Source organism: Arachis stenosperma, chromosome 10 (genome assembly GCF_014773155.1).
Source record: "Arachis stenosperma cultivar V10309 chromosome 10, arast.V10309.gnm1.PFL2, whole genome shotgun sequence".
Taxonomy (NCBI): domain Eukaryota; kingdom Viridiplantae; phylum Streptophyta; class Magnoliopsida; order Fabales; family Fabaceae; genus Arachis; species Arachis stenosperma.
In genome coordinates, this window is record NC_080386.1 from 4,292,358 (window position 1) to 4,307,914 (window position 15,557).

The window sequence follows — 15,557 nt, forward strand, 5'->3', positions numbered from 1 at the left end:
ATAATTCTTTATATCTCAAAAGAATAATTCATTAAAATTAAAATTAATCATTATATAAATTAAATGCCAAATCAGTCTCGTATAAAATATATATATGTATATAAGTATACCTTAAGGCATAACCAAATAATGATAATATATATACAAATATCCATACATAATGATACACATATATATGCATATAAGGAATTGCAATCAACGCCATTGGCAAAAAAACAAAAATCTTCTGTTCGTCCAACAGTAGCAGCTATATATATACGACGTACACACAAAATAAAACATATATGTGTGATAATAATAAAGAGTCACAGAAGACTATTCATAATTTACAGTTCTGCTGCACAATAATATTAAACGTAGATAGCGCATATATACGTATATGTCGATCTAAAATAATAACGAAATATTTTTTATGATTAAATTATGGACGGCTCTAATACTACTTGTTGGAATAAATCAATTTAATAATCCAGATCATTTATATTGAATCACCAAAATATAACATAATGCGAAAGTGTACCTTTACTCATAAGAGTCAGAAATTAATGAAAGAATTTGGATTTTGTGGTCCTTTCGATCTTCCTCAACCAAAGCCTTCTGTATTTCTAGGTGGCTGAACTGTAATTCCTTTGATGGGGAAAGAGTAACAAAGACGACTTTGATATATTGGGGACCGAAACCCTGAAGGTCTATTTATATTTGAGCATGACACCCATTAAACCTTAAAGCCCAAATAAAATAGTATCTAAAGCCCAGAAGATAATATATCTAAAATCCAAAAAGATAATTATCTAAAGAACAAAAGATAATATCCGATTTTATTCTCATTTAATTCCAAATCAAAAGTAATAATGACTTATTCAATTAGCATTTATAACAATAAATGAGATTATCATTATATAAGTCATTTAATTTGAAATAGTATCATTTGTGATTATAATTGATATATGTATTGCCCACAAATAAGTTAGGAAATTAAATAATTTCCTAACAAAAGATTCAACCTTCAAAATTATTTGACAGGAAAGTAAGCAATCAAGGAATCCAATTACATAGTCTGATAGAGGATAGTGCAGAATAATATGAGAATGTAACAATTAAGTTTTAGAAAAAAGTGTATAGATTATTATTATTATGACTGAATGAAATTGGAAAAAGATGGAAGAGAGAGTGTCAAAGATAATTTCTTTTTCAAATCAGGGATGAACTCCAGGAGTACCTCGAGAGTATGTATCAAAAATACCTCCTTCCTAACGGAAATTATTCTTCTTTTTTATAAAACCCCTCTAACTAATTCTCCAGCTCAGCATTGAGAAATAATCCTCTGTTTTGCACCTTATTTCTCACTTACTAACAAAATTTTTCATCCAAGTCGGGGCTTTTCTGGTTCTCATTGGTTTGGACTCTGCTGTGTGCACCAGTTCACTTTCATGAGTTGGCCCAGTTTCTTCAATTGCAGCCTCATCAATAATTGGACTCATTGTGAAGCTATCAACTAACCCACCCTCCAACACAACCTTGTTCTCAAGGTTGATCTCAGGTAGGGCTGTCAAATGGGCTAGCCCGGCCCATTTAGGCCCGGTCCATTAAGCCCGTGGGTTAAACGGGTTGGCCCGTTTAAACCCGCTTTATTCGCGGGCAAGAATTTTCTAGTCCGGACCGTTTATGGTCAACCCGATGGGTTAAACGGGCCAGCCCGTTTATCATTTTATTTTATTTTTGAAAAATATTTTTGACAAAAAATACTACTTTTAGGTCAAAAACTAATAAAAAATAATATTTTTTAGCTGATGGGTCAGATTTTCGGGTCGAATCGGGAAAAAATGTTAGCTAAAAGTGCTACTTTTTTTAAAAAAATTAAACAGGCCACCCGTTTAGCCCGCGGGCTAGCCCGTTTAACCCATCATTTTTTTCGGGTTAATCGGGCTCAGCCCGTTTAGCCCGAAATTTAAACGGGCTTAATTTTAGAGGCAAAGCCCGCCCATTTAAACGGGTAAACGGGCTGGCCCAATGGATTTAACCTATTTTGACGGCCCTAATCTCAGGAAACAACCTCATCAACTCCTTTGAGTCTTCCCACGTGGTCTCGTCTCTGGAAGTCCCTTTCCAATCCGCCAAGACTTGAGTTCAGACACCCTCATCAGAAGCCATGGAACGCCTACCGAGTATGGCAACTGGATGCGATTGCAGTGATGATGGAAGATCCGGCACTGTGACTGGCTCAATTGGAGGCTCCCCATGGAATTGCTTCAACACTGCAACATGGAACACGGGGTGCAAAGCATAGCCAGCTGGCAAGGCCAAACGGTACGCGACTTTTCCAATATTCTTAATAACCTGTAATAGACCATAGAAACGCTTCTGTAATTTGTTGTGGGTATTGTGGGTTAAGGATTTCTGACGATAGGGACAAACTTTCAACAAAACCCAATCGCCAATCTCAAAGCTTTTCTCCCGGTGGTGTTGATCCGCTTGTTTCTTCATTTTTTCTTGTGCACGTTGGAGAGAATAACGCAATTTCTGATGCAGTGCTTCACGGACTCTCAAAAATTCATCCACGGCCAGGACAGCGGTGGCCCCGGGTGGTATCCGGGCAGAGTTCTCATCGGAAACCCATAGAGTGCCTCATGTGGTGACATATCAAGAGAGGAGTGGTGAGAGCTATTGTAACAGAGTTTAGCCCACGCGAGAAAATAGGACCACTGATTCGGGTAAGAGTGTGTGAAGACTCTAAGATACTGCTCCAATGTTCGATTCACTACCTCGATTTGACCGTCACTCTGTGGATGATAGGCAGTGTTGTAGCTGAGCTTAGTACCACTAAATTCGAACAAAATTTTCCAAAACTTGCTTAGGAAAATAGGGTCTCTATCAGAAATCATAGTGACTGGAAATCCATGTAACTTGACCATAGAATTGATGAATGCTTTGGCTGCATCCTTTGCTGTAAATCCTGGTTTAAGAGCAGTAAAATGTCCCACTTTAGTAAATCTGTCCACCACCATTAATATCGCAATGTATCCAGCAGATTTTGGTAATTGCACAATGAAATCGAGAGAGATCTCCACCCACGGTTGTTCTGGCACTGGGAGTGGTTGCCATAGTCCTTGAGGACGTGCAGGAACATACTTGGTAACTTGACAATCCCAGCATTGTTCAACAAATTTCTGGACAACAGTCTGCATTCCAGGCCAAAAGAACAATTCTGCCATGGATTTATACGTTTTTAGTAGTCCGCTATGACCCCCACGTACTGACTTGTGAAACTCATGTAAGAGTAATTCTTGTAACCCATTATAATCAGGAACCCAAATCTTTCCCCGATATAGGAGCAGTCCATCCCGTTCCCCATAATCCGTGCTAAGCTTGCCCTCTTTAAGTTGCTGATGTAATTGTACCATGGTGGGGCAGTGAGCATTAGCCCTCCTGAGAGAATCCCATAGATCTGTTTGAACCATGGTGAAGCTGCGGAGTACAAATTCAAAGTCTGAATTAGGGTGACGGGAGAGGGCATCAGCAACCTGATTCATTCTGCCAGCTCTGTATTCAATATCGAACTCATAGCCCAACAACTTTGCCAAATAGTATTGTTGCTCAGGTGTTAAAACCACCTGCGACATGAGTTCCTTTAACCCTTGATGGTCAGTTTTTATAATAAACTTCTTTCCCAATAAATAGTGGCGCGACTTAGCCACAGATTGCTTAATTGCATAAAGCTCCCTGATATAAGCTGAAGCAAGACTCATTTTATGTGTCAGTTTCTTACTAAAATAGGCTAGGGGATGTCCGTTCTGCGTTAACACTGCACCAATGCCCTTATGGGATGCATCTGTCTCTACCATAAAAGGCATAGAAAAATATGGTAACGCTAGGACTGGGGTATGAATCATTGCAGCCTTCAACTGCTCGAAGGCTCTATCCGCCTCTTCACCCCAATGAAAATTATTTTTCTTGAGTAACTCAGTCAAGGGGTGAGCAATTTGGGCATATTTAGCCACAAACTTGCGATAATACCCTGTTAACCTAAGAAAGCCCCTAAGTTGTTTGAGAGAGTTTGGCTTTGGCCACACTTGAATTGCTTCTATTTTAGACGGGTCAACTTTCACTCCATCTGCCCCAACAATATGGCCCAAGTACTCCACTTGCCTTTGACCAAAGAGGCACTTTGATCTCTTAGCGAACAGCTGGTGCTGGGATAGGACAGTAAGGATAAGCCTGAGGTGGTGTAAGTAATCCTCCCAAGTCTTGCTATAGACATGAATATCACCGAAGAAAACAGCAACAAACCTTCTCAAATAAGGCCGAAGAACCTTATTCATAGTAGCCTGAAAAGTTGATGGGGCATTAGTGAGACCGAAAGACATGACTACAAACTCATAATGCCCTTGGTGGGTGTGAAAAGCCGTCATGTGAACCGAATCCTCATTCATTCGAATTTGGTAGTAACCCGATCTCAAATCAATCTTAGAGAAGTATTCCGCACCAAAGAGTTCATCAAGTATCTCATCAATGGTTGGAATGGGAAACTTATCCCGAATAGTAATAGCGTTTAATGCTCTATAATCAACACAGAATCTTCAGCTCCCGTCCTTCTTCTTGACTAGTAGAACAGGGCTGGAAAATGCACTTTGACTCTCCCGGATTACTCCCGTCTCAAGCATCTCTGCTACCAAACGTTCAATTTCCTCCTTCTGAAAATGAGGATACCGATATGGTCGAATACACACTGGTTGTGAACCCGGTAGTAGGGTGATAGCATGGTTTATGTCTCGGTTGGGTGGCAGCTGAGTTGGTTCATTGAAAACCTCTCCAAATTCTTCTAAAACTTGTTGTAATTCTGGCTGCACCACATTGTCTCCCTCCTCGCCCTCTGTCACCACCTTAAGATGGTAGAGAGTGGTGACAACCTCCGATGAGAGCATCTTTTGAAACATTTTGTTACTCATAACGTCAGCTTGAAGCAACCGTTCCCCCTGTAGCTTAGCTTTACCGCAACATCATTCACCACAAATTCCATAGTAAGCAATCCATAATGTGTGGTAATATAGCCGAGGCACATCAGCCCCTGACTCCGAGAACTACATCAGCCCCTTGAAGATCCAACACAAAAGTGTTAATGGAGAATTGGTACCCCTGCATTATCAAAGGAATATTCTCGTAGTACGCCTTGCAACCAATCACATCTCCATTATCTACGAGTACCTGAAGTGGCGTGGTCTACTGAATCGGAAAGTGGAGTCTCTCCGCCACACTTGCCTTCACAAAATTACGGGAACTTCCCCGTCAATCAACACCATAACCGGCTGCCCATTGTATGTGCCCTTCACGCCAAAGGTGGTGGGCTGGTATTGACCTACCATGGCATTCAAACTAATTTCTGGCTGCACAGAGAGGTTGAATCAATTTAGGCTCTGGTTCCTTCACGATCTCGTGCATTTCTTCCTCTCCAATCAACAAGTAACAAGAAGTTTTACATTTATGTCCTGGTGACCACTTTTTCTCACAATAGTAACAGAGACCCTTGTCTCTCTTCATCTTAATTTCAGCTGCTGACAATTTCTTAAAAGGGGGGTTTGATATGGGGTTTCTAGTATTAGTGTTTGGCTGTGTGAGGGAGAAAGAAATGGGAATAAGGTTGGATGACTTGTTTGTCGAGGATCGATTTTGGGAGGAATTATTGAGGCTAGTTTGGATAGGTTTGGTGAGGTTTGGTACAGTGTGACTGATAGATTTCAGATTTGAATTCGTTGCATACTTCTGTTTATATATCTTTGCTAATGAAACCGCATGAATATATGATGTCGGTTTAGCTAACAATAATTCGCATTTCAAGTACTCTTGAAGGTCGGCAATGAATAATGACACCACCCAGTCCTCACTGAGTCCAGTAACCTTATTGGTAAGATCTTCAAATTGTCCTTGATATTCTGCTACGATACTTGTTTGCTTCAACTCTTTGAGAGCGGCTTTGGAGGCATAGTACTGGTTCCGTCCAAACCTGACAACTAATGCATTCAAAAAAGACTCCCAAGTATATGCAATGTTATTATTGACCCCCCAACGATACCAGGCATAAGCAGTTCCAGACAAATGGAAGGAAATCATTCTCAGTCTCATCTCCTCAGATACCACAAACCATTTAAAATACTCTTTCACTTTAAAAACCCATTCATCTACGTTACTATCACCATAAAAAATGGGTAAATCAACTTTTGTACCTCTAGGTTGGTAGAATTGTTGATGTCGAGGATGTGAAGAGCCTTCATCACCGACTGGTGTTACTTGCTTCAGTTTTAGTGCTTCCGACAGCATGCTTCGGATTTCTCTCATTGAGTCCTCCAGTCCGTCCATACACGATGCCGTCATAGAGACGTGACTTGCAACCTCCACGTGATTCCGTTGCAGAGCGGCAATTTCTTGCTGCCAGAGTTCAACCAAATGGAGCTATCATAGTTCCTTCATATGCAAGTCCTTTTCTAAAATTTAACATGTCACATGACACACATTCCTAAATTTAAAGCCTAATAATGAATTAAGAATATCAGTCTACAATGCCTTATTCAACAACCTGCAAGAAATTTTATAGCAATTAAGACTATATATTGGCCTGTGATCTTTGAACAATCAAATAAAATATTCTTTGATATTGAGATTGAATTGTTAGTAGAAAAAGAAAACTAGGCCATCAAATAATAAATTAATGAATAAACAACTTTATGTTTCACTTTCACAATTCTCAGTAGATAACAAACTTATCATAAAGGCCAGAGGTCTATAAAAGAAAAAAAGTTTGCATACTTCAGACATTTTCTATTGTTTTTGGTACAGAGACCTTTTCCTTCTTTAATTAATTAATTGAATAATACTGATTAGCATTAGTCACTCACTCAACTCTTTTGAGTCATGAAAAGTAAAAAAAAATTATGTATTAACCACATTCCTTGGTGATATCCGCACTCTTGAATTATTAGGAGCTGTAATTCATCCAAACAAAAGGAGAAAACACCATTTAATACATGCACCATGCTGGGGGGAACACAATGAAAAAGATTGATTGGCTCTTTTAGTTAGAAGGGAAGCAATAATCTCAAAATCTTCTTTTCAATATGCCTCATTTTAAACATGTAACTACTTAAAAATGTGTTATGTACTTATGTCTATGTCTCATATTCATTATGAAAGGATAATCATCCTCCCTATATGAACATCATAGAAATTCCATTTCATTATGAATCACTACTAAGGTAAGGAAAATCCAAAAATGCTCTTTTTACGAAAATCCAATGTTACAAGTGCTACTTGTTTTATTCATCTTTTGAGTAAAGAATAGGATCTCTTATTCTGTATGCCTTATGTAATTGTATCCTCTTCTTGATAATGACCCCAGGTACTTACATTCCTGATATAAGTGAAATGTATAATGTATTGTACCACTTATAAGTGATCAAGAAAGAAAAAGAGGAGCTGCCATTTAACATATACAACGGATCTATATCATGTTTCTCTTGAATTAAATATATAAATTTACAAATGTGTTCCTTTCCTGTCTCTGAGAGAGAGACTTTGGTTCCAAGTAAAAGTAGAGGTTCTTTAGGAATACTTGTTGGTAGCCTTCCTTCCAAAGCACATATAAATGTCCCTTCTTTTGCTTCTGATACTGTGCTTACCGTGCCCTTCATGGAAGGAATATTGAAAAGGGAAGACAAAAGAAGAATAAAGTAATAATATGTAAGGGACAAATCAGCTTTCACCTGAACATCCTAACTGGTTTTTGCTGTCATATATGATATGATATTCCTTTCATATAAAGAAGATATATAGAATAGAGGTTCACTATTAAACTGAGGAGCTATCACATTCTCTTCTCTTGAACTGACAATAACCTTTGTATCCAGGAACCATGACAAAGAACTATGGCTTCCTCATCTGCATACTTGTGATGGTCATGGATATTATAGCTGGCATACTTGGAATTCAAGCAGAAATAGCTCAGAATAAGGTACAGTACAGTATACTAGAACATGTTTGAAAGAACATAGATGAGATGAACAGGCTTTGTTTAAACCCTTTTGAAATGAAAACAGGAAGAGCACATGAAGGTGGGGGTATTTGAATGTAGAGTTCCAAGCTATCAAGCCTTCAAGCTAGGATTAGCAGCCACAATTCTGTTGGCCCTGGCTCATGTAATTGCCAACTTGCTTGGTGGCTGCATTTGTGTGTGGAGCAGAGATCAATACACAAAAGCCACTGCCAACAGACAATTAGCCGTGGCTTTTCTAATTTTCTCATGGTATGTTCCAAAAGTGGAGTTTAGTTTAGTAATTGGTACATGGATGTGTTGTGTTCTAATTTTCTAATTAGAATAAATTACCATTTGTACCATGAAAGATACAGACGCTGACAATTGGCCCGTTGGAGTACTCTTGGCACACAAAAGTCCTTTTTCGTGGTTACAATTGTCATTTTATTTTTATATAAGTACATTTGTCAGTGTTTATATCTTTCATGGATACAAATGGTAATTTATTCTTTCTAATTATGTGTGTTGTGTTGGTTGCAGGATGATATTAGCAGTTGCATTCTCCATGCTGATAATAGGCACATTAGCCAACTCAAGATCAAAGCAATCTTGCAATATATTGAACCATAGGCTGCTATCCATTGGAGGCGTTCTATGCTTCATCCATGGATTGTTCGTTGTTCCTTATTACGTTTCTGCCACTGCCACAAGAAGGGAAGAATCCAAGAGGCTAGAACAACCCCGGCCTATCCCAGGACACACGTAAAATAATCATATATACAACGTAACATTCAAATTGATACATAAAAAATGTACAATTATTACTCCAACTTTTTTTTATTCGTTTTCTCTATACATGTAGCAGAGTGAAATTGTCAAGTTAACATGACCCTTACGGGTTTCTAGGCTTTGATGCAAAAATCATTAGAAAGAAAATTGTATTTGGTAATTGTGATGCTTCAATAGAAAAAAGAAGCATACATCTCACTATCTCAGCATGTACTATTTCATGAATGGAATTATTGTGCAAGCTTCACGTGTAACTCAAATTCAGCCATTTTCAATTCTTTCCGGCTCTCCTCTAACATAGCACTGAATGTCATCCTTATCCACTCTTGGTACCTCCATCTCATCTTTTGCTTCAGATGAAGAGTTTTGTTGATGATCGTCGTCGGAACTTGAAGTGGAAGAAGCGGAAGCCGGGTGGTCCAAGGGAGGGGAACGTTTGGTCCCTAAATTAATGTTTCATCATGAAAAAAAAAAATAGAAAGATGAGAACGAGATTATTTAAAAAAAATGATTGGAAACAACATTCTCTAAACAACATTCTCTCTGATTTAAGTTATAAAAGAGAGACAATGATTAAATTAGTGTTAATTAGACTTTTTATTCAGGTTGTGATTAACATATCCAATATGATAGGTCACTAACAGTGTTGAATTTTAATAATAAAAGATTTACAAAAAAATATTTTAATACATTTTTTTAAATTTGAGTGAGCAAATTATAACAATTAGAATCTCAAAAATTAAATCAATATAATTTACGAATCTTAGATACCAAAATGAAACTTAAATCTCAAAACAGGTTTAAGAAAGTGACTAAGCGAGAATCGTGTAATTTAAAGGAGTGTGTTTGACTATTGATATCCCATATTAGCTCATTTGTTGCTATTCTCACCCTTCACAAATGTTTAGGTGGTGGTCCCATTTCTATGTGACTAGCTGATTTCTTACAGCCGCATAAATTCCTGGCAGCAAATAAACCAAATTTTTGCTCAACGCCACAAAATTTTGTAAGGTTGTGTTATGTTTACAAATTACAACTGCACCTTAATCTTATTTCTCTAACACTCAAATTTTAAATTCTTTTTTCTTTATTATATATTAAATTCAGTCTCTAACTTTGAATACGCATGCTCCTTTTCTAGAATAATAAATACACATAAAACAATTGAGCAAATAATGTCGTAACAGTGATACGAATTTTCCAGGAAAGTAATCATATCCCAACTAACAAGTAATGTATAGCGGTTGAGATGAAATGGATGTGGCATGGCACAGCAATCAAGGATGGCTGACGTCATCTTTGGAAGTTTATGCACACTGACCCAAAAAGTGACCATGTTCTTTTCATTTATATTCAACCTTCCTCTTCTTCTTCCTCTTCCACCTCTTCTGTTCAAACCTTGAAGAAGCAACAAGGTAAGCATCTTCTGCTTTAACTTCATTTACTAGTTTCTATATATGCTTTCACAATTTCATCAATAGCTCATAATAATTCTCTGTTTCTGTTTGAACCAACTAGAAATTTTGCTTCTTATGCATGTTAATTGATCCACTTAGAGCAGCCAAAATGGGTTGACCTAACAAATTAAGGTGTGTTGAATTGTTAGTGTTAATGTTAGAATATAATTAGGATCAATTAAAATTATTTATTATATTTAAATATTTATTATAGAATATTACGTTTTTATTATTACGATTCTCTTAATACTTATAAATATCTTTTTATATTGTATCATTTTACACAACTTAAATAAAGACAACTTGATTACATTTAATAATATACAAATCCTTCGTTCAGTCTAGTTTCTTGTTTTTAACAGTTAAGATGGCTGCTTTGGCAACGGCTGAAATCTGTGACACAAATGCAACACACATAACAAGTGGTGATTTGAGGGTGCTGCATCCAGTGTTCCAGGTGTACGGTCAAGCGAGGGCATTCTCGGGGCCAATTGTGACCCTAAAGGTGTTTGAAGATAATGTGATTGTGAGGGCAATGCTTGAGACAAAGGGAGAAGGGAGGGTTCTTGTGATTGATGGTGGAGGGAGCATGAGGTGTGCCCTTGTTGGAGGGAACCTTGGTCAACTTGCTCAGAGCAACGGTTGGGCTGGGATTGTGGTGAATGGTTGCATAAGGGATGTGGATGAGATCAATGCATGTGACATTGGTGTGAGAGCTTTGTCCTCTCATCCACTCAAGTCTAATAAGAAAGGAACTGGTGATAAACATGTCCCTATCTATGTTGGAGGTGCATTCATCCGTGATGGAGAGTGGTTGTATGCTGATAGCGACGGTATCATCGTATCCAAATTCGAGTTGTCCGTTTAAATACCATGAAAGATTCAGCGTTACAAATTCAATGGTGATTAATCCTTCGCCCCATTTCATCATTAAAATATTTTTCACTTTTATTGTTGGTATGTTTGTAAGCTTTAAAGGATGATATTGTGATTTGATTTTATTTAAAGTAGAAATATTTAGCTGCTAATGAATTATAACTCAAATAACATAATATCTTCATATTCAATTAAGAAGTTTTGGGTTCGAATCTCCTATCTTTGGTAAAAAAAAAAAATAGAAATATTTAGCTTCTTCGGTGAACTAATATTTCAGAAGTTGTGATGTATGTGAACTTACTATACTGCTATGTGCATTACCTTTAGAAAAGTATACTCTTTATAGGAGAGTAAGAAAATTGATGGTTTCTGATCTGACTTCATTCAAAGATGCTGCATTACCTTTAGAAACCTGAAACAAAAATATTTAGTCTTTGAATCTACCGAAATGTTTGATTACTTTGACCAAATTCCTAGCCAAAATCTACAAGGAAAATCTTTGAACCAAAAGTGTCATGGTACAATTTGAAGTGAACTTGGTTGGGAGTTTGACCAGCTTATTTCGTAATTTTTTTTTCTTTTTGTTCATGGGTAATTTTGTTTACAAGATTTTCTTTAAAGTATTGAAATGGGCTAAAAATCCAAAAACTTGTACACAGATAAATTGGAAGACTTTCCTTTTTTGGTGAGTGACTTCCTTATTTTTTAATATACATATAAGGGTATTAGAGGCTGGCCCAAACCCAAGTAATGAGTAATAAATTATGGGCTTAGTATAATCAACGTTAAGCTTATTATAAGGGTAAGGGATCTTTGAAAACTTAGCCCACTATTTTCTAATTTGCTAAGAAACATTTATCTTTTTTCTTTTAAATATTTGTTGGTTTTCTTCTCTCATAAATATTACTCTCTCAACAATAATCTTCCAAAGTCCAAAATATTGTTCTCGCTAACAATTAGGTGAATTGCTCACGAATCACGAATGTGAATTTATAGAAGCTACAATCCAGATACGTTGACATATATTATTAGTCGAATTTCCTCCCAATCATCAATCTGGACATTATGCACCTTCAATGGGACAAGATGCGTTATCTCCGCATTGCTTTGATCACTTTAACCAGAACTAATAGGAAAAAAAAATGTATCTTCAACATCATTAAAACATATTTAATTGAAAATAAAAAAAATCACAAAAGTATATATATATATATATATATATATATACTAAAATGGAACATGTAAGAATAAGAAACACAACAATAAATATAAGACAATAAACACAGCCATATAGGGTATAATCCGTTGTAGCTCAAAAACGACTTATTCTTAATTACATCAACACCTGTCTCGGAGTTCCGAAAGACTTTGTTATTCCGTTCCAACGAAATGTTTTAGATAACTGCAAAGAACTCTATTAGTCATTTCTTTTGTTCAATGTTACAACCAGACACTTCAATCCAACTCTCAAACAATTCTTTGACAGTCTCGGGAATAGCCCTAACTCTATCAGCACACGACAACCAAACGCACCACACCTGCCACGTAAACTCACAACCAAGAAACAAATGATGCACAAATTCTATTTTCTTTTTACACAAAACACAAATATTATCACTATGATGTATAATTTTTAGCCTTCTTAGTCTCTCTTTAGTGTTGACCCTACCTACTAAGATAAACCATGCAAATAGTTCAACTATTGGAGAAACCAATCCTTTCCATATGGTATTAGTGAAGCTGTAGTTTGTGATGTCCTCTGCGAGAGTCTCTTTCTGCAACACCTGCACAAATGAATTAGTAGAAAAAGTATTTGTTTTGTCAAATTTCCATATAACTATATCCTCTCAATCAGACGATAGTCTTGCTAGCCATAATCGGTCATGGAGTTTATTGAGCAACTCTATAACCCATTAGAATAAATTTCTCCTCCATTGAAAGTTTCATACCCACTTTAACCCATCTCAGAACTCATAATTTCTTATGACAGATCCTTATTGATTTGAAACAAAGAAGAGTATCGGAAAACTATCTTTCAAAGAGCCACTTTGTAACCAATCTTTCTCCCAAAATCAAATATGTCTGCCATTTCCCACTTCTATTGACAAACCACTGATCATCATATCTCTTACATGTTGCTCTTTCATATTAAGCTGGCAAATATCTTTTCACGGGCCACCTCTTAACGGTAATGGCTATTTTGACAACATTATAGTTGGGTTCAAATGATTACATAAACATACAACCTTCTTCCACAACGAGCAATCTTCCTTCGAAAAGCGCCACCACCACTTGAACAGAAGTGATGCATTTCTAATTAATGCATCCCCCACCCCCAAACCACCTAACTTTTTCGGAGCTTGCACCATTTCCCATTTCACAACTGGCATACCGTTATTCCCATCTTCTTTACTCCATAAAAACCTTCTCTGCAATTTAATTATCTTTTCTGCAACCGCCTTTGGCATCTTATACAGGCTTAAGTAGTAAATCGGCAAGCTATTAAAAAAAGATTTTGTGAGAACCAGCTTACCAGTTTTGTTGAGAGACTTCGCTTTCCATAAGCTAAGCTTATCTTCCACCTTGTCTATGATCGGTTTTCAGGTCTTCACCAGTCAAGGGTTTGCACCTAGAGAAATTCCTAGGTACCTGACAAGTAAAGCAGTTTCGGCACACCCCAACAAACCACACATATTCATCACCATTCCTACTCACAGTTAACCGAAATCAAGTTTGACTTATCAAAATTAATACTCAAGTCAAACATCAACTTAAAACAATGCAGAAGCATCTTATAATTCACTATTGTCTCCATTTCCTGTGGGCAAAATAAGACTGTGTCATCTATAAATTAGAGATGCAACAACTCTATGTTGTCCCCTCCCACCAACAATGGAGTAATGTCCGTTTCTGAATGCCTCACCTACCATCCTGTGCAAGATGTCAATGACAATAACGAACAGAAAAGGAGAAAGATGATCTCCTTGACTAAGTCCTCTCTCTATTCTGAACGACTTTGATGGTGACCCTTAATTAACACGGATATAGATGCTGTAGCCACATATTCCTTCACTCATGCCCTCCATCTAAGACCAAAACCCATCTTTTGTAGCATAATATCCACAAAGCTCCATCTCACCTTGTTGTAAGATTTCTGAAAGTCTAATTTGATAATTGCTGCCTGCTTCTTGCGCAACTTTAGCCATTGGACCGTCTCACAAGCAATGAGAGCACCATCATATATTTTTGACCCTTTACAAACGCAGATTGAGTCTCTCCCACTAAACCTGGCATCACTACATGCATCCTTCTCACCAAAATTTTGGATATCACCTTATAAACACAACCAACTATACTAATCGGCCTCAAGTCTTTAATTTTCTTGGCTCCCATAAATTTTGGAGCTAGCGCCACCCATGTTACATTAACATCCGTTGGTAACTTCGCAATTTGAAAAAGTCCCAACACGACTGCAGTAAATTCCTGACCAATCTCACCCCAACATTTCTTTATGAAGTTCATATTATACCCATCACTACATGGCGCTTTACTGGACTCACAATCCCAGACTGCCTCTCGTATTTCCTCAGGCGATGACATCACATCTAACGTTGCTGTCGCTTCATCATCAATCTGCCTTACCAACCCGTCATGGATCCCAATCATAGGAGTATATTTCTGCCGATATAGATCCTTATAAAATTCTGTAATTGCAACCTTTATTCTAGCCTGGTTTCTCACCACTCTGCCATTAATTACTAGAGAATCAATTTTGTTGTTCCTCCTTCTTGCCGACGCTAGGTTATGGAAGTAGCTAGTGTTCTTGTCTATATCTCTAGCATGTTGAGATTGAGACATCTGCTTCCAATGAATCTTCTTTCTGGCATACCACTTCGCACAACAAGTCACAAGAGCCTTTTGTCTAGCCTTTAATGTTCTATCATAACTACCAGCACTAACCATATCATCAATCTTCTTAATCTCTTCCTCAAACTTCTTTATCATGTTGTCCATGTTCCTAAAATTGTCCTTATACCATCTCCTCAGCGGTACCATCAATGCCTTCAGTTTATTAGTGAACTGTTCATCACCTAAGTTCCTCCACTCATCCTTCACCATCCTCAGAAACCCTTCATGTGTAAACTAGGAATCCAAGCATCGAAACGGTCTTGGACCCGCACTAAGCTTTGTATCTTCTAGAATCAATGAGCAATAATCTGACAGACCTCTAGATCCCCCTCTCAACCGAGTATCTGGAAACTCCTCAAGCAACTCCACACTGACGAGAATCCTATCAATGCAGCTACAAGATCGACCTCAAAAATAGAGTTGGTGATGGTTCGTAGATATTATTATTACAACTATGGTTTGAACATCAAAGACACAGATAATGTTGATCATTATATAAATAAAAA

At 37.3% G+C, this 15,557-nt stretch overlaps 2 protein-coding genes across 5 annotated transcripts; both read left to right on the top strand.

Moving 5' to 3' along the window:
• The first annotated feature begins 2,081 nt into the window (after window positions 1-2,081).
• On the top strand, window positions 2,082-9,069 carry LOC130954798 (protein DESIGUAL 2-like). 2 transcript variants are annotated; one of them, XM_057881562.1, is made up of 4 exons: window positions 2,082-2,307; window positions 7,896-7,999; window positions 8,085-8,290; window positions 8,561-9,069. In XM_057881562.1, exons 2-4 carry the CDS (start codon window positions 7,901-7,903, stop codon window positions 8,784-8,786), a joined length of 531 nt encoding a protein of 176 aa, XP_057737545.1. In that variant the 5' UTR covers window positions 2,082-2,307; window positions 7,896-7,900; the 3' UTR covers window positions 8,787-9,069. The 2 variants fall into 2 exon arrangements, with proteins under 2 accessions (XP_057737545.1, XP_057737546.1); XM_057881563.1 differs by lacking the exon at window positions 2,082-2,307 and adding an exon at window positions 7,355-7,728.
• Window positions 9,070-9,931: 862 nt separating this feature from the next.
• LOC130954727 (putative 4-hydroxy-4-methyl-2-oxoglutarate aldolase 3) lies at window positions 9,932-11,354 on the top strand. Of its 3 annotated transcripts, none has more exons than XM_057881489.1 (3): window positions 10,009-10,224; window positions 10,371-10,398; window positions 10,629-11,354. In XM_057881489.1, the coding sequence occupies exon 3, from the start codon at window positions 10,634-10,636 to the stop codon at window positions 11,132-11,134; it is 501 nt and encodes a 166-aa protein (XP_057737472.1). In that variant the 5' UTR covers window positions 10,009-10,224; window positions 10,371-10,398; window positions 10,629-10,633; the 3' UTR covers window positions 11,135-11,354. The 3 variants fall into 3 exon arrangements, with proteins under 3 accessions (XP_057737470.1, XP_057737472.1, XP_057737471.1); XM_057881488.1 differs by having other exon boundaries at window positions 10,161-10,224; window positions 10,328-10,398; XM_057881487.1 differs by lacking the exon at window positions 10,371-10,398 and having other exon boundaries at window positions 9,932-10,224.
• Window positions 11,355-15,557: the final 4,203 nt, after the last annotated feature.